This window comes from Pieris rapae, chromosome 16 (genome assembly GCF_905147795.1).
Source record: "Pieris rapae chromosome 16, ilPieRapa1.1, whole genome shotgun sequence".
Lineage (NCBI taxonomy): Eukaryota > Metazoa > Arthropoda > Insecta > Lepidoptera > Pieridae > Pieris > Pieris rapae.
In genome coordinates, this window is record NC_059524.1 from 9,191,295 (window position 1) to 9,211,474 (window position 20,180).

Below are 20,180 nucleotides of genomic sequence, written 5' to 3' on the forward strand. Positions count from 1 at the left end.
AACTTTTCTATTGGTTACTAGATGATATTCGGCATTAAAAATCGATTTTTTAATTAATAAAAAAGTTTTTGAGTAAGAAAAATCGATGATAATAAATAATTGTTTTTTTATTTATTTATATATTATTTCCTCATTTTTAAATGTTAAAGTTATAGAATCATCAAAAAAACGAATTATTATGTAGTTCGGTTAGGGTAGTATATTAATATTTTTTTTAAATAACATTTTATGAAAGCCTCCGCAGCTTCAGTCTCTACGGCTTGCAAAATGCCTGTGCTTTGTTACGCAAGGGTGGGGTAGCTGCATTTCCCGCAGCGCTGAGCTGTCCAAAAAAACCTATAATTAATATTATTTGGCTAGGTTAGGTTAGTATATTAATATTTTTTACTCCAATACCTCTTCAAAGCATCGGATTTATTCGATTATATGACTTCGAGGACGATGGGCCCGGTTAATGTTATTTAAGTTTATTTATTTATTTCGTCATTCTACAGCTAACATAAATTACATATAATTACAAACTATTTGTTTACTGAAAATATAGCCAAAGATCATAACACATCATACATTTTACTACAAAAAGGTTCAAAGATTTACGAAAGCCTGAACAAGTCAAGGCCCAAATAGTGGTCATTGCATGTCCGGGCTGCGCGATACAAAACTGAATTTTTCGCATAGTTAGTGTTGATGTCAGGAACATGAAACAAAGCAAGATTACAAATCTGGTAGGAACAAGGAAGGGCAACTTTTCTAGAAGGGAGCTGCATTTTATTTGCGATGACGTAGTAGTAATAAATCATATTGTTTTCGTCGAGATTCTAAAGTATTAATATTAAAATGTTCACACGCGTCTTTATAGGTATTAAACTTATTAAAGTTCCTATAGGAGATAAGTCTTTTTGGATCTTTTCTATTTTTCTTTGTGTGCAGAGTAACTAGGTGACCAAACCGAGCAGCCATATTCGAGAATACTTCTTACGTATCTATAGTATAGCGCTTTCATTAAGTCAACATCATGAAAATGTTCACTGACACGTCTTACAAAGCCAAGCTGCTTATAGTAGTAGGGGAGCCCAAGAGGGGATTTCGGGATTTACTCAAGCGCGGCAGATTAATATACAGGGGGATACCTTGTACCCGGTTAAGTACCTCCACCAAATATGAGGCCCATATATAAGGCCGCCCGTGAAGGATACAGGATCAGATTAGTAAAAAAAAATTGATCATCAGACATTCTCGAGCGCGTCAGATTAAGGTAGTGTGAGTTAATCACATCCTAAAAAGTGTATATTCCACTAATCTGACAATTTGAGAGTGACGTAAAGAGAGGGGAGGGCAGCAAAGTTGTAAAAAAAAAACGTCATCTTGACATTCTCGAGCGTAGCTAATTTTTTTTTTATTTTGAATGAAATAATTCAAGAATATTGAAAAATATATAATCTGACGATTTCCGCAAGCCGAAATAACAAAATTTCGTCGATAAAGTTCGTGCGATAAACGCGTGCAGCTGCGTGATGCCTACATTTCCTTCTCCGCGTTTCCCTCAAAATTAGATTTCATGTGAATTTGAACCGATTCGGACCGATAGATTTTGAGAAATTTTGAAAAATCTAAAAAAATAACAATTTGTTTTTTTTAAAGTGTTTTTTTGCAATAACTTTTAAACGGCTTTATCCATCAACTTCAAAAAACTAATCCATCTTTAAGCTTGAAAAACGACGTCGATCACCACCAAACTGGTCAAAATCGGTTGATTCGTTCGAGAGATATCGTGAACGAAAAAAACCGAAACAAGTGTTTCTATCACATAACTTCGACATTTCATATCGGATTATCGTTTTTGATGAAATTAAATAATTAGAACTTAAAAAATGCGTCGATCGCCGTCAACCGCGGGAAAATTGCTTGATCCATTCAAAAGTTATTGGGGTTTGAAAATTTCAAAAATAGTGTTCTATGAAACTTCTATCAGACTTTCGAGCTGGGAGAACTCAAACGCATAGAAATATTATTTCTTTGAACTCAGCGAGCTCATAAGTACAATTTTAAGCGCCCAGGAATGGAATTGCAGGGATGGCCTTTAGGGTGAACCGTTTTTCTAATATTTTTTTTGTCAGATCAGGCAAATCCCTCTAGATAATCGTCAGATTATGAGACAGTACGTTTAGAATATAAATCTGAACCATATATATCTTAATCTGACGCGCTCGAGTATTTCAAAATGGCGAATTTTTTTTGCACATTATAATAATGGCTGCGAGTTTGCGTCAGATCGAAATCGTCAGATTATTGAATGAGAGCTTTTTTTTTGGTGCACTTAACACCCCCTTAGAAAACCTGACGCGCTCGATTAAATTTTTTTTTTTCATTTTTAACCCTTACGTACAACCACCCCCATCATGCAAATGATCAGATTAACATACGTACATTAATAAAAAATACGTAGGACATTGATGCTATCAATATCTGACGCGCTCGAGTATGTCCATGTAACAGTTTTTTTTTACATATTTAAACATCTATAGCCGCTTTCCCCACCGATGAAAAGGTATATATCATATAACATTTTTTTCTTCTTATCATCTAAACTTTGCAACCCAATAGGTCTCCACGACGCTCGAGTAAATCCCCATTTAGCATCGTGGGCTCCCCTACCATAGGCTTTGTCAACAATTGTGTCAATATGGTTATTATACGTAATTTTATAGTCTAGCCTTACACCTAAATCACGAACAGAATCTACTTCTTTAACGGGTTTGTTAATAATATTATAAGTAAAGTTAATTTTGTTTTTTTTTTCTGTTGAATGTTATCTTCACACATTTTGAAGTATTAACCGATATTCAATTTTGTGTATAATAGTTACAAAGGTTATTTAAGTTAGTCTGGATTTTGTGACAGTCTTCTTCTTTATTTATTTTTAAGTACATATATATTTTTATCATCCGGGAATATAAGGTAATTAGAATCTTTAATGCTGCTTTTTATGTCACAATAGGTAATATGTGACAGTTTTTTTTATGTAAATAACTGTTTCTGGTACGTGAAATTAGTTGGGGGTGGTAACTATACACTAACAAACATACTCTCTACATTACAAAACATGTTCACTCCACCTAACCCACTTATATTAGGAAATAAAATTTAATGGGTTTGTGATTTATGTGAACACTAGTTTAGCGTTTACACTAAATTTATACCTAGAACTTATTTAATGTTGTTTATTTGTAAGTATCGTTGTAGGTGTTTCTATTCTAATTTTTGTAACATAATTTTCTACTGTCACCATGCGATATTTCTTAACCTCGATGATCGTTGATCACTTACCACAGCCTCTCAAAGATAAACAGTAGATTTTGTGTAGAACAGACGTCAGGAGGATCATTTGAAAAGAAGAAAATAGTTCTGATCTAGATGATTACAGTTTTGCTTTGATATCTACAGAAACCGCATAGAGGAACTACGTAAACGATGTTTGTGCAAATTATTTTTTTTAATTTAGTAAAACGTGATAAAAACGCTGATTAGTTTTACTCTTTAATTTTTTTTATAGAACAGGAGGCCAACGGGCAGGATGTTAAGTGACTTTTTTAATTACTAAACCTATTTATCTATAAAAAATATATTAATGTATATTGGTTGTTGATCAGGAATCTGGCTGAAGATTTTACGCTTAAAAAAAATCTGGATTGGAATCCTCAAACTATCAGGTACTATCGAACTTAATTTTTGTTTACGCTCTGCTGGTAAGTTCTTTGCTAACTTCACAGACACTGCCTACACTTTCACTTCTTCCATGTTTTTTTTTTTTTTATAGAACAGGGGGCAAACGGGCAGGAGGCTCACCTGATGTTAAGTGATACCGCCGCCCATGGACACTCTCAATGCCAGTATTGAGAGTGTCCATGGGCATTTAATTTAATTTAAGTATTTCATCACACCTATGTAATGAAATACTTCCATGGGTTGCTGTCCTGTTCCATGGGGTGGCTACTTTTCTACTACTTTAATCTACTTTCGATTTAAGCGTGGTAGAATTATATTAAATTGGTTCCAAAAAATGCACTGCAATCCGTATATTGCGTATAAAAATCTGTTATAATTAGTATTCATTAATACACGTTAATTGTCAATTTCTTCAAACACTGAGTTGCTTTATATGTTGATGGCTCTCTGGATGTCTGTCGAATAGCTCTAATAGCACTAATGTAAAGTCACTGCTTACGTACAAAAAGACGTTAATTAGCTTACTCATTCTTAAAAAAACATCCTCATTATCTTAATTATAGGTTCATTAATAAAAAATAAACTTAATAAAATATTTTATATACAGTTCTTTTTTCATTTTAATGTATCAATAGTGTGTGTTAAAAATGTGATTAAAAATTACCACACACAGAATTATTAATTTTTATTTTTCTTGGTTAACAATCTATTGTACAAACAAATAAACAGAAAAAAATTATCGCGCCATGGCTGCGTCACGCCTTTCGATCAGATAACGGGCACCAGCTTTAATACCTTCCCAAGTCTCCATACCAGCTTGGTAGATGAAGGCAGGGTCTACCAGGAAACCGTTCAACGTATTCTGGTTCCTATAAGCAGGCATTTCATAGGTGTATGATAGGAGATTTCCTAGAGATTGAACGTAGTCACTGGAACCACCAGAAGCACCATAGTTGAGAAGGTCAACGATGTTTCCTACTCTGTAGTTTCGATTATCTCTCCATTTAACAGCATCAATTCGCTGAGCCATTCGGACTCCAACCATGTTAAGGGTGAGAGCGTTTGGAGGGAGCTGTCTGTTTCCAAATCCATAGAGGATCATGCTGCCAAAGCTGTGGAGGTCAATAAAAAGCTCCAAGCGGTTTCTGACTTCGTTTAGGACGTTCCTGACGGCCGCTGTTTCTGGTTCGGAGAAGGGTCCAGTACCGTGGTATGTGTCGCTGCAGGGAGAAGAGCTGGAAGCTGTTCCCCACTGGTGATCGAAATTCCTGTTCAAGTCGACACCAGGGCAGAAGGACCATCCGGAATTTTGGCGACGGTTCTTACGCCACATACGAGTCTGAAAGAACACAAAATTAACGTACAAAGTTAAATTTAGTCTACGATAGAATACAGAAATCACGTTTCTCAAACTTTCCTTCCTCATATCTCATTATTTTAATGGCTACAATAAATGCAAAGAAACGATAACTGAAGATTTACATACACGTAGTCTAAAGGTTCGATTTCTAGAGATAATAAAAGTGGCTATCAATTAACTTTTCAACTAATCAATTAACAGAGGTGTTTGCGGATGACACACAAAAGTCGTTTTTTGTTTAAGACTTTCTTCTATTGTAAGAACAATAATTGCTCACCTTGAAAGACTCCATAATCCAGAATCATGTACATTAAATTAAATATTTTATTTAAATACGACTGATTGTGTTACTTACATTCGTGTGCGTGAATTCATAACCATCAGGATTGGCAATAGGCATGATAATCCAGTCAATGTTGTTCACCAGGCTTCGGTCTTGCACGTCTATGACAAGTTTCTCAATGGCGTACAGAGTACCAGGAAGGGTAACCCACTCACGAGCATGCAGCAAAGACATCAAGAACACCACGGGTTTGTTTCTAGACTGAGTTTTAAAAAATAGGTTCTCTTATCTATTCAACGGATGAATGTTATTAATATAATATTCAACATGGTATTAAAATAGTTTCTATTGATTAGTTCTATTAAGTCTTAATTAAAGAATTAATATAGTATTGGCATGTATGTATTTCTGTAATAAATAAATAAAATAAAATAATAAAGAAATATTGTTTATATAAAAATCATTAATTGTTTTACAAGTCATTTAATGTTGTCTATTGTTCTATCTATATTTGTTTGTTTACAACACAGGGTTTTATCTAGTGTCCCCCACTATTAGGCTTGGCTTTAGATTGATCTACCATATAATTGTGTACTTTTTAAATAAATAAACATTCAATAATAAGAATATCAAAACCCTTTTTTTTATTCTGTCCTATTACCTAAAATGTACATACGTAATTTGGTATGAAATGAATTGATTGTAACGATTTCATCAGGGTTTTGTTATTACAAAACTATTAACAAAAAATACTCCATTGAGTCTGTTTAATAAAGGAGTGATAATACAGTTCATCAGTTACTAGACATGTAGTATAACGAAATAATATTTCATATACATATTTATGATTGAATGATTGACTGCACGTGACATTATTTAATAAAGTTACGATTTTACTGATATATTTTATTTATCCAAGCTTAATCGATAGCGATTTATAGTAATCCCGTTACATGTTATCGTATTAAAATTATCACCTGTAACGTTCAGAAAACGTTTTCTTTGATAGCGGAGCTAATTACATGTTCTAAAACTCAAGGATTATTACGATAATTTATTGTATATAATATATACACATTATATTATAAATATAATAATCAATTTTTAACAAATTTCAAAATAACTAGATCTTAGAATAGATGTACAGTTTAGGAGTTTTTTTTTGACATTTATATTGAAATATGTTACGATTTTAACATTCGTAATGCAAATTGTAAATAATAATAGTTGTTAATTCACGAGATACACTTGAGGTGACTTTCTACCCTTATATAATTAGTTTATTGATAGCGTCTAACCTTGTATTAGATTCAGGTTAAATATTAATCATTCCGGTATTTTTTTTTATAGAACAGGGAGCCAACGGGCAGAAGGCTCACCTGATGTTAAGTGATACCGCCGCCCATGGACACTCTCGATGCTAGTGGGCTCGCGAGTGCGTTGCCGGCCTTTCAAGAATTTGTAAGCTCTTGTGTATAGAAGGCGTAATGCTAACAAAACTGCGGTTTGGTTTTTATAACCATAATACTTATCGAAAGTAACTTGGTTTAACTTTTACAATGATTTACACTGGCTTAAGTAACGGTGATAACATACCGAGTTTAAGTTGCTAACTAAACGGCTTTATTATGGAAGATATGTCGACTTATTCTATTTGATTCTAAGTAGCAATAAGTCGTTGTAAATTTTAACTGCCTGTGGCATGTTGTTTTAAGTTACCTGGAAGTTGTCTGAGGATATTCTTAAGTATCTGATGTCACGGCCCTGCGCAGTTTTTCCTGCGGTAGCGATTCGAACATTTGCGTAGGAGTTTGCAACTGTTTGTAGGTAGTTGTTTACCTGTAAATTATATACATTTTTGATCAATGGCCTCAAATTTTGTCTTTATATATAGTCTAGAACACCCCGATATTGTTAATACATTAAAAGTTAATTATTGAAAAAACACAGGTACATCTGAAATATGTTATGCAATTAAAGGAAAATGCATAAAAATATGTCGGAGTTATACGTAAGTAGTGTTTAATACAATTATTGTGGATTTGCTAAATTCCCTTTTTTGTCGTCATCAACACTCTTAATCCTCTCGAGGCCTCCCTTGTGCAGGGCAACAACCCAACCCAAATATTACAAATATTTTTTTATTAAACCATTTGAATTTGATCTTAAATAAATTAAAAATTAAAAAAAATGTACTAACATGACAAATACCAAACCAAACAACTAGACCCTTCTTTCGCATCATATACTTTTCAAGGATCTCTTAAAGGGCCTCTTAAAGACCTGCTGCCCAAAGGCTCGAAATTGGTAAGGCCTTTGATGATAATAGTTCCATTTTGGTTCTTAATATAATAAATAAAATTACTAAAAAGAAACATTTTAGTTCGCATAACCGCCACGCCGCCGGTTCTTCCCGCCCTGAATAGTTACTTATAATAACGTAAATAAACAGTAAATTCCATAGTTATCCAGATGTTTATGACCTTTCATTATTGAATAAACTTGTGTTGTATTAGGTTATTGATTAACGGGCAATTAATACAAATATACCCGCCACCGCAAGTTGTCTACTTTATAAGTAATAATTTAATTAATTCAACTCTGAAGTTAAGTTTAAAATCTTAAACTCGGATACCTACAACATCGTATCTGTGAATAACATCGTACGGTAGAGTTGGACTTGATCTGTTGCTTCTCGCAGCTGCTGCAGACAGCAGTTGATCTTCTAGGTCTAATTGTCTGAAAGAAAATTGTTATAGCTTTAGTCCGACATAATTAGTTTGTTACAGAAATGATTATAATGAAAAATAACCGTATTATCAACAATTTTTAGTTGTTTATAATTTGGGAGCATTATTTTATCAAGAATTAGTTTGATTCTGAATTTAAATTAAAACTTATTGAAAGCCTCTTCGGGCCATTTATTTTGTAAAAACAAATGTTTCATTTTAAAATCTAAATAATATAGTATTTTTATGTTTTGTTAATGTTTTTATAAATGATTCTTGGACTGAGATTGCATCCGTTTCTTCAATCATTTGTATTTTATAGGTAATTAGGTGATCAGCTTCTGACTTCCTTATGACACCGGTTTCCTTATGATGTTTGCCTATGCCGTAGCAGTAAGTGCTAATTGTGCCCATAGAAGATACAGAATGCACGACCATGGATAAGGGTTGCACGCCCAAGGTACTTGGTAAAAGATGCTCTTTTGTTTTTCCATCGTAAGTGGATTTTATTCTTTAAAAAAAATATATATATCAGAATCCATAAGTTGACTTACTCCTTAATGTTGTCAGACTTGACCTCATAAGCGATGTTCGCTCTGATCATCTCCTTCTGGAAGTCCTCTTTCAAGTCTCCCGGGACCAGAATCAAGCTATCCTGTCCGGTGATTGTGGGGTGCCACTTGTCCAAGAAGAAACGCTCTACCACTTCGTTTAAGTATGATCCTTGGTTTTCATTTGCAACTCTGACTTCATACAAAACGTGCCTGTAACACAATATTATTATTGAAAAAATAACTAAGTTCAAATTCAAAATGATTTATTTATTCATGGTTACAAAATGTTCGCTTGTGAAGTCAAATCAAGGGAGTGTGAATTGACAAGTATTTTTGTTTTACTAAAAGTTTGTAAAGCTGCAACAATTAGGTACACCATGTTGCACCAGACATTTTAAAGTTATTAATATTATAAAATAAAAAAACAATGATTTATTCTCTTTCAGCAGTCGGCATGGTGTTATAATAGCACGCTTACATTCTCGTGGGAACTACAATCGATAGTCGAAATAACTGACATCCCGACATCTGTTCACGAGTATGGCGCATGGCCAGCCATTGGGCCCCTCGAAATATTTTAGGAAGAGAGACAACCCTAAACAATGGCTATATAATGATGTATATACAGGGCGTCCCACGGCGATGCCACACGGAGGGAAAGTACCTTAAATATTAATGATAGGATATTTTACTGAAAGAAGACATCGTTTAATTTTTAATAATAAGTAGAACTGTATTCACAGATTTTTAAAAAATTTCCTACCTCAACCGGGAATCGAACCCGCCAAATGTGACAGTAAAATTACATGTATTTTATAATAGCGTTTGAATGGGCTACTCATAAGCATTATTTTTTCCTTAGTAACCTAGCATATTAAATGAAACTAAAAACATAAAATTTTACATTTTATTAAAAAAAAAAATTATCAAATGCTCAAAATGTGATCCGTTCTGTTGTATACAAATTCTCACTCTTTTAATAATTTCTCTCCCTCTCGATTTACTTATTTTTGCATGGTGGATGTTTGAAATAATACGTCTAAGTTCATTTTGTAACTCCTGCACACTGTTGTACCGGTTCCTGTAAACTAAATATTTTTTTTTTAATGACCATTTTCCTTCCTGGATCGGCACTTTTGGACAAATTAGATGGCCACCGAGATCCCCAGATCTAACCCCACTTGATTTTTTTTATGGGGTTACGTAAAATATTTAGTTTACAGGAACCGGTACAACAGTGTGCAGGTGCAAAATGAACTTAGACGTTTTATTTCAAACATCCACCATGCAAAAATAAGTAAATCGACAGGGAGAGAAATTATTAAAAGAGTGAGAATTTGTATACAACAGAACGGATCACATTTTGAGCATTTGATAATTTTTTTTTTTTATAAAATGTAAAATTTTATGTTTTTAGTTTCATTTAATATGCTAGGTTACTAAGGAAAAAATAATGCTTATGAGTAGCCCATTCAAACGCTATTATAAAATACATGTAATTTTACTGTCACATTTGGCGGGTTCGATTCCCGGTTGAGGTAGAAATTTTTTTAAAAATCTGTGAATGCAGTTCTACTTATTATTAAAAATTAAACGATGTCTTCTTTCAGTAAAATATCCTATCATTAATATTTAAGGTACTTTCCCTCCATGTGGCATCGCCGTGGGACGCCCTGTATAGTATTTCTTGGTAAGATATTTTTATTATTAACTGGTACTTACCCCAAGTATTCCTCATGTTTAGAATAAACTAAACATGGGGACACCAGGAAAAGAAAAAATATCTTATACATTTTGACCAATTTGATTTTGGTCTGTGAACTGTGATACTATCACTAAACCTGCAAATATATCAACATTATTATCTATATTCCCTTACGATTAAATTATTTAATCTGCTCCGAATTAATGAAATGATAACGGGTTTTTAGATAGCTTTAGTTAAAGATTAGTTAATGAAGCTAAATTAAAGTACAAACTTATTGGATATCCATACATATAACTTATTTACTCCTGATACCCAAAAAAAAAATAACTTTTTTGCATTTTGTGCATATAGTATTAAAAAATACTTACCGCTGAGTGCTTCTTTGTCGTATATCTTGTAGTAACTAGTAGTAAAATAAAATCCCTTTGTAGCAAATTCCATACTGACTAGTTTAGATGAAGTTATGAGAAATGTGCTCGGCTCTTATAAAAGAAAGAAAGAGGAATTTTCAAATACTGCAAATAACAGAAAAAGTAAAGTTATATGTCTTCTAGTCGAGCGCCTTTTTCAAGATGAAATAAAAAACTAAGTTGAGCATTGCATACAGACTCGAGTCATAAACTAATATTTGTTAGCACGGCTAATAAATAGAGTTATTAGATTTTTTTTTCGTGGGGAAATGCGTTACGTATACCCTCCCGCGGCACGGTTGCCTGGTGGTGAAAGGTTATGTGAGACTCGCCACTGAGCATACCCACTAAAACCCCACGGCGCAACCAACAATCGCCCGAGGCAGGACACGGTATCACCTTGGCCTGCCGCATCCAGCCGGCCAACTCACGGTCCTCTGCGGCCACGAATGATGTCGAATGTATGTCCTTGGCTCAGCAAGGGCCATTCACATCGGCCAATTCGCCCTGTTTTTTATTGAAGCTGGGGGAGGCCGGGTACAAGCCTAACGTTAACCAACCTTTTTTTTTTTTTTTATATAGAACAGGGGCAAACGGGCAGGAGGCTCACCTGATGTTAAGTGATACCGCCGCCCATGGACACCCTCAATGCCAGAGGGCTCGCGAGTGCGTTGCCGGCCTTTTACCTAAAAAGTAAGTTGAAAAACTACTTTTATATGCACTTGTCGCCCTCCTAAATGATGAGTTTTTGGACCTCACGCAAAAGCTCCTAAGATGTAGAAATGACATATAACCTTGAGTTCGTAATTTAAAATTACAGAGTGTCGAAGGAACGCATTGTTAAATATATACTCTGACAGAATTGTGGTATCTAGTATCGATTATGACGATAAAAATGCAACAATCCTATTCGTTATGTAATATCATTTGTGATTGAATACTATTAACGGTGGACCTGTTACTTTGTTGATCATCCAATTTAGGCGAGTAAGAGGCCATTATATCTTTTTAGGTTTAAAATTTCGTGGTTTTTTCGACCACGAAAAACGGACCGGCGCTGTCACAAAGACTAAATGGTTAGATTAACGAAGCGAAACTGTATAGAAAATTTAAATTATTTACATATCAAATAAAAGTAATCATTATTATCATATCTCTCTATCCATATTATAATTCTATCATATCAGCTCATCTACCATATCGTATTATCTAATCTCACAAGCACCATAATATGTATTTAAAATTTTCTTTTCAAATAAGAATAAATCTTAAGTTATGTATAACTTTAATCAATGCAATTTATTAATTGTAATTCATTTATTGTAATTAATAATAATATAATTGGGCGATTTTACCATCTTTAGTCTGGTTGGTTGTGCACTATCCAGATATTGAAGGAGGTTTTCATGTATCAAGCTGTCAATGTCAACAATTTTTTTTATAGAAAAAGGGGCAAACGGACAGGAGGCTCACCTGATGCTAAGTGACACTGCCGCCCATGGAGACTCAATGCCAGAGGACTCGCGAGTGCGTTGCCGGCATTTTAAGAATTCCTTTCTAGAAGGACTCTATGTCGAATCTGCCTAGTGGCTTAAACGTGCGCCTATCCATCTTGAGGTCGAGCGTTATTATGGCGGCTTTTCTTTCTCGCACATGAAACACTCGCTTGTACGATGAAGGAGAACACAGCCTTTGACACTGTCTATTAGGCAATATTTTTTGGTCCTAAAAGGTTTTAGCACCGCTAGATTATTATTTTAAATATAGTATACTGTTTCAAATCCAATGCAATATAGAAGGATAAATTTATCATTATTTATAGTTACAACATGACATCGTTAAAATTATAAAATGATTATATTTATGGTTTTATTTCTGCACTTGTCTACAGTTTAATTTTAGATGTATAATCATGAGGGTTATAATATTGTGCCTTTTTAGTGTGATCTTTGCGAAAGGTGAAGAAATTGGGTATGTATTTTCTAGATTCTTAAATAATATGTTACATTAAAAAAACTTTATAAACGACGAAAAGGTAAAGACACAAAAATGATAATAAAACTTTACAATATAACGAAAATTAAATTATTTAAATGCTTGTTAAATACAAGAATGGTGGAATGGTGCCCTAGACATATAACGAGAAGTAAAGCTAGACAACATCGTAAATGGGAAGATGATATTAAAAAGGTGGCAGGAGCCACATGGAAGAGGAAAGCAAGAGATAGATCTTTGTGGAGAACACTAACTTGGGGAGGCCTATGCTGAAAAGCAAAACAATCAAGAAACCCGTGTCTAATAGGAAATAATATGATAATATTTACATTTACCTTAACTAAATTTCGTTAATAAGTACAAGTAGTATATAAAGTAGAAATAAGATAAATGTAACTTACAAGATTGTCAATAAAGGCTATATTTATTTATTTAAATACAAGCCAGTTGTGTTTTCCTAACGGAATTCTAAAGCACTGTTTTCTTGTCACAAAATAAATTTCATTTATATAATAAGTATCATATAAAACATGTTTATACAAAGCGCGCATACCTACTACCTTTAATCATAAACTATAGCGATCAAGAAGAGGCAAAAGGGACTTACTTGGGGGTACTGGGTTTGATTCAGAAAAAGAAAGAAAAGAAGAATTTGTTTTTGAAGAAAAATTTGTAAAGCTACGTTATTATTACTAATTTCTAGCATGTTTAATCAATGTAATTTATTCCAGATTATGGACTAATTCTAATATCAACAGCCGTTTATCCTATGATGTATATCACACAACGGAAGAGGTAATTATTTAATTAACAAAGATTTGTCCTCTATCAGCAGGAGGCATGGTGAAATAGGAGCACGCACTTACATTCTGGCAACTACATGCAACATATAGAGTCAAGTCAGCGCTGGACCCAAGATCTATAGAATTCTAATATAATGTTTCATAGAAAACAGCTTAACACAAAATTACATTTCAGATTGACAACTATTTGAAAGAAATAGCTGAAACTTACCCAAATGTCGCGAAACTGGAAACGCCATCAAATTCCTTCGAAGGTCGTCCGATTAATATACTTAAAGTATCCACAACAAATTTTGAAGACAAATCAAAGCCTATAATTTTGATTGACGGAGGCATGCATGGAAGGGAATGGCTCACCATACCTCCTGTGACATACGCCATTCACAAACTCGTCGAAAATGTGACGGAGCCTGATTTGCTGGATAAGTTTGACTGGATATTTTTGCCAATGGCAAATCCTGATAGCTATAACTTTTCCATTGTTTCGGTGAGTACAAATATATTAAATAAAATATGATACTAATGGTAGTCTACTCTCGCTAGGTTCAAGCATAGAATATCTAAGACTCATTATTTCTGTTATAAGTTTGAGTCTTTCCTCCAATTTTTTTCCCTTTAGAGTTAGACTCTTGAGCCGTGGGGCTAAGGGCACAGGCACTATTAAAGATTGAAATTGACGCCATCTATATAATACCGGTGACACAGCGAGGGAATGCTGCCAGCGTATCATTATAGAATTGTAATTGTAAATACTGTATGTGTTAGGGTTTCCATTAACACAGGAATAAGAGGACGGTAAGACTGATACTATTATATATACATTGCCTTTCCGTTACTGACACAATATACAACTGTATAACAAATAGTTATACAGTTGTATATTGTGTCAAAACACGCACCAAAACACTCACGAAATATTATATTATCGAGGGCGTAATTAATTAATAAAATTGGCAAATAACCCAACAACAAAAGAGAGTAAAAAGTCAAATCAAACGCGGCGATTCAAAGATTATGCGCTACCCTCAACAAAATTTATAACAAAAAGTATATCTATAGTAAGAAATTAACAAATAAAATGACTAAACATAACCAAATTAAATTACACAACGAATAACCACAAATTCAACAACAATAGTAACGTCCTACATCTAATGCGAGCGTCGAACAAGTCCACCCGACCATACAGCGCGCCGTGCTTATATAGCCTGAAAACCAGTTTAGTCCAGTATACCCCACTGCTACACGTCACTTGACTTTTTACAGCTTATTCGGCCTCTCCTGACGACGGTGCGTCCTCGCCCGTGTGATGATAGGCAGGTTGGCATGTTGAAACTTGACCTGCTGATGACTCTTGTATCACGTGCGGTGGTTGCGGTGAAGGACTATCGTCATCATCAGCGCCACCTAAAAATTACATCATTTTTGTTATTATAACGTTAAATTAACATAACTTCATCGAAAGTCAGAGCGCATCCATTACTTTCGACACAACATTAGTAAAATAACTAATTGTGTAGCACACAATATCAATTGAAATAAGAGCGCATCCATTATTTCATTTTTTTTATTTTTTTTACATAGCAAGAGCGTCTCCATTGCTTTCAACAGTAAGAGTGACTCCATTACTGTACATCACAATAAGCAAGAGCGACTCCATTGCTTTAACAGTAAGAGCGACTCCATTACTGTACATCACACTAAGCAAGAGCGACTCCATTGCTTTAACAGTAAGAGCGACTCCATTACTGTACATCACACTAAGCAAGAGCGACTCCATTGCTTTAACAGTAAGAGCGACTCCATTACTGTACATCACACTAAGCAAGAGCGAATCCATTGCTATTGATATTAAGAGCGACTCCATTACTATCACACAAGACTCCCGCAGGTCTTTACCAAAATAGGTACTACCTATATGATAAGCAGTCCTAATGAAATGACAGTTTTCACAAACATTTATCAACATACATAAGTTTTGAAAAGGCAAGTAAAAATTACTTACTCTCAAAGAATGCGGCACACACATCAGGGGTCCATTCCCCGCGCCAGGGCAACATGTATTCCGCGGCAGCTTTACCATAAGAACCAGCGACTAATTTTAGTTCATATCTGTCCTGCGACAACGTCGCTAAAACCACATATGGTCCGCGCATACAGGAGTCTAGCTTACCAACAGCTTGGCACAAATGCAAAATCGCCGCCATTGAAATGCACACCCTTGCGAGTCAACCTCGCAATGCACGATGTCTTCATATCTTGACCATGGCTAATGACTCGGCATCCGATCGATCTCGATACTCGATCTCCGTAGTCTGAAAGTTATTTTTTTTTTTAAATTAATGGAAAAGCCTGTCTGGGTCCCTTACCCTTACCCCCATCTCTGACACATCATGTAATGTACCTAAACCCTCTTCTATTGTTTTACTAGGTAATAATACGTCATATACACAATTACAACACACAAGGGCTCTGCCTAATCTATATAAAATCGTAACGTATTTGATATAATTCGTTGATATACAACCTGTGCATTACCTAATTCTTATGGCATCTTTATGTACTCATAATGACCCTCAGGTGTTACGAATCTCGGGAGTGGTGTCGATTTTTTATTTAATTTTATCTGGTGAAAGCCAGTAGCCATATCAAGGCAAATATAATAGGTAGCTTTATCTAGCCAATCATTATGGTCCTCAATTAACGGAAGCGGGTATTCCAACTGTCTTTGAGTTTTAAGTTTAAAGTCGACACAAAGCCTATCTGAATCGCTTTTTTTTTACAAATCTCTATCTCTAATTATTTATTGATTTAACACATCTTTTATGATATCTCTAACGCGTAATTTTTCATCATACGACATTTCATAAGGGCGGTAAATTATAACTAATTTAGCCTACCGCTCGACTCGGAACGCTATCGAACAAAACAGTCCTCCGTTTTATGTCCTACCTTCTTACAAAATGTGCAAATAATTTTGATATTAGAAAACTGCCTTTTTCTAAACTTGAATTGTTTGTAGATTGGGTCTCTGGTGCGGTTTCATACTTAGTTTTTTTTAGGACACAAAATTTGTATATGACCAATTTCCCCAGATGAAAAACAGTTAATATTACTGACTGACTGACTGAAAATTATCTCGTTTTCGGGAATTATTTCGCAAATTTTAGTTACATAAATTACAAAAATCCGCCACATATGAATAGGCATGCAAATGTCATCTTATATTTTATTTATTTGATCTATTGAATAACAAGACTAGTTATCAAATCCCACATTTAGAAAAACACATTTAGAAAAATGACAGCGTAGAGCTAGTTAGACACCAATATTTGTAAAAATTCCTATCCAAAAAATACAACGATTTAAACGTTAGGCTTATTTTTCTTGTATTTAATAACATCTGAAGTGATGTTCCCCGCGTTAATTTCAAATCTATGATCTAGGTAGTCGCCTACACTATAAAAACACCTTGCCTTTAAGAACCCAATCACCTTCCTCTTGAAAACATTTGTCCTTTTAACGTGATTTTGTATTATAGAGCGCGGTTCTAGGGGCTTGGTATATAATGAAAGGAATTTATCTAAGCCTACCGATGATAAATTAGCACTAGTCGCGGCGGCGCGAACTTGTGGGTCCTTAATACCCCAAATAACTACTGCGACAATTAACTCTTCACTCATTCCTCGTACAACACGCAATACGTGAGATAACTATCAGAGTCTGTTGTCATTACGTCGAATAAAATATTTGCTATGTCTACTCGCTACGGAAAAAGCTATTTAAATTCTCTCAACTATGATCATTACTAAGCCACTCATTTAGCCACACTTTAGCATCCCCTTTCAAACAATATCCAATCAGAGATAAGCACTCACGGTCATCCCAATAATTAGACAACCGCTCACAGTCTTCCTCCTCACATCATATATCGAAATATTTGAAAGACGGGTCAAAATTAGAAATATAAATGGAGTTAAATCTTACCAGAATTGTGCTCAACGCACTTACTAGTTTGTCGGTCACCTGATTAAGTACCAGATCAGTGCTTGACTCGCATGCGCTGCTTGAACTTGGCACCGGAGCGTTCGCAGTACCATTGTGCGAACCGTCAGTACCAGGTGGTAACGAGTGTCGCTTACGGAAGAAAGCAGCAAACGCGATGGTGTTGCGTATGTCGATGCAAAGGGCCGATCTCCTCGCGGTGGTGTTGCTGAGCACAGTTGTGGTGACACCACCGGTGGACATATCTCAGTCGCTTGACGGTTTAATATCGACTGTAACGTTTCTTCAAGCCCAGAGACGGGCACACCGTCTTTTTTTACGTGTTCACCGCCTACCCTCCATTATTTTTATTAAACGTATATCACTCGCGTTTCAAACTGAATCTAAAATAAAATCACGTGGGCGTTAATTTAAACTAATCAGAAATGAGAACGAATCCCACTACTGAAGTAAGAAATTAACAAATAAAATGACTAAACATAACCAAATTAAATTACACAACGAATAACCACAAATTCAACAACAATAGTAACGTCCTACATCTAATGCGAGCGTCGAACAAGTCCACCCGACCATACAGCGCGCCGTGCTTATATAGCCTGAAAACCAGTTTAGTCCAGTATACCCCACTGCTACACGTCACTTGACTTTTTACAGCTTATTCTATTGCAATCAAATAACAATCAAAACATTCTGTTATATTACCAGCATACAACTCAAAGCTGTTCGGATGTATATATTAATTTATCACGAGGCAAGTGTGATTCACGGTATTATCACACAATTTTATATTATTAATCTATATCGAAGAATAAAAAAATATTGTAATATTTCTTGCACCGATTCTTTTATATTTCCTTCGCTTTTCAGAGTGTCGTGTGGCAGAAGACGCGTTCGAATGATAACCACCCCTTGAGTTTAGTATGTCTCGGTGCAGACATGGACAGAAATTTCGAGTTCGCTTGGAGATCAATTGGCCCCGACGGTTTACCGTGCACTCCACTTTACCCTGGCAACAGACCGTTCTCAGAAATTGAAACGAGAAACCTCAGAGACATCATCCATGAAAACCTTAACAGACTGCGAATGTATATCTCGTTTGATAGCTTTGGTTCCAAAGTCCTCTACCCGTGGGGACATGAACCAACCTTGTCAACCCAAGCTCTTGGTCTACATACTGTTGGGGTAGCCATGGCAGAAGCAATGAATAAATATGCTGAAGACAATGACCATCCATTTCCACTTGGTTACTCAGTTGGAAGTGAGGCTATCATGAGAGGGTATAGTGTAGGAGGAATGTCCACTGACTATGCACATTCTGTTGGAGTGTTTTTATCATATAAGATAGAAGTTCACGGTTTTTTCGGTGGATACTTTCAAGCGCCCAGGTATATCATCCCAACAGTTCTTGAGAATTGGGAGGGTATAGTTGCTGGAGCTCGCAGGGCATCAACATTGTTTTAGTTACTTTAACATTAAATTAATACTGACATTAATACGTTTCTCATTTCAAAAATACCTATTAATCAATAGACTTGCTAATATAAACTTCTTACTGCAGTGCTTCATAGCTTTACGTACTTGTTCATAGAATTTATCTAATTCATCGTCATATGCTTCGGAAGTGGGTGATGGGTCAAAAAGTCCCTCGGAAAAGTCACTTGCGATGTTGAAATATATATTATCATTTTTTTTTTCAATTCAATTTGATTTTTTTTTCAAAATTGAAATATTGTCGCAAGTAATAGAGACTAATGGAAGAATTTGGAGGACGCCTTCACTCGTTAAAACATAAATTACATGGACTTAGTGTAACTATAGTGTATTGGAATGAAGGCTATATATATTTTTTATTTTTATCTTATTAAAATACAAAAATAAAAAACCAATACTTATGAACGTCAACAGAAACGATATGAAACTGATTCTAAATTTACATTTACTACCGGTTCGCCAGTCAAGGGCGTAGAGCGAGCATGTGGCAAATAACTCTCCGTCATTCTTTGTAAAGGCCAAGTTTTGGGTCCATACAAATTCTTTGTAAGGAAGAGCAGCAATAAATATTTGAACTGGAGCAAATCAATCCAAAGGATAAGGATCATTTAAATAATCATTAAGTTTATAAAAAGCCTTATTGATCGATAACTGCCAATCTATGATATTGACTGAGGTGTTATGTCACTGCCTGCGGTAGAATTTCCTATCAACACTGCGTGATATATATACTATAGGTATCATTTATAACTATCGGAGTTGGCTTCGAACTGATATATAAATCAATTGTGTGTTAAACCTAGCGTTGGAACATTCGCCAGGGGGTTAAAGTTTCAAACGATAAAGACACGATTGCATAACTGCAAATCGATAATTCAACTTTTCTGGTAATTTGTCTTGTAAAGAAGTTTTAACAAGAGATTTCTTAAACATTACAAGGTTGGCTTTTAAACAACTGCATATTACAGGTCTAGACAATATTGTGTGTAATTTTTTTTCAAGCACGACATATCACGCGTAGACTTAAAGCATATATATTTAAAAAAAATCTAAATTATAAAAACGCCACAATGTTATGTATGTAACGTTATAATATATTGTGTATAACTAATT

At 34.8% G+C, this 20,180-nt stretch overlaps 2 protein-coding genes and 1 long non-coding RNA gene across 3 annotated transcripts; 1 reads left to right on the plus strand and 2 right to left on the minus strand.

The window, feature by feature from the left end:
• Positions 1-4,394: 4,394 nt before the first annotated feature.
• Positions 4,395-10,493, minus strand: LOC110996847 (carboxypeptidase B-like). The gene is made up of 6 exons (XM_045631549.1): positions 10,375-10,493; positions 8,653-8,862; positions 8,009-8,108; positions 7,089-7,208; positions 5,442-5,630; positions 4,395-5,065 (listed from the first exon to the last, which is right to left on the minus strand). Exons 1-6 carry the CDS (start codon positions 10,443-10,445, stop codon positions 4,463-4,465), a joined length of 1,293 nt encoding a protein of 430 aa, XP_045487505.1. The 5' UTR covers positions 10,446-10,493; the 3' UTR covers positions 4,395-4,462.
• Positions 10,494-12,622: 2,129 nt separating this feature from the next.
• On the plus strand, positions 12,623-19,069 carry LOC110996827 (carboxypeptidase B-like). The gene is made up of 4 exons (XM_045631550.1): positions 12,623-12,741; positions 13,497-13,560; positions 13,744-14,055; positions 18,444-19,069. The coding sequence occupies exons 1-4, from the start codon at positions 12,683-12,685 to the stop codon at positions 19,035-19,037; spliced, it is 1,029 nt and encodes a 342-aa protein (XP_045487506.1). The 5' UTR covers positions 12,623-12,682; the 3' UTR covers positions 19,038-19,069.
• LOC123689855 lies at positions 14,661-17,939 on the minus strand. The gene is made up of 3 exons (XR_006750729.1): positions 17,556-17,939; positions 15,574-15,883; positions 14,661-14,975 (listed from the first exon to the last, which is right to left on the minus strand). It is a non-coding gene; the product is annotated as an uncharacterized LOC123689855 (long non-coding RNA).
• Positions 19,070-20,180: the final 1,111 nt, after the last annotated feature.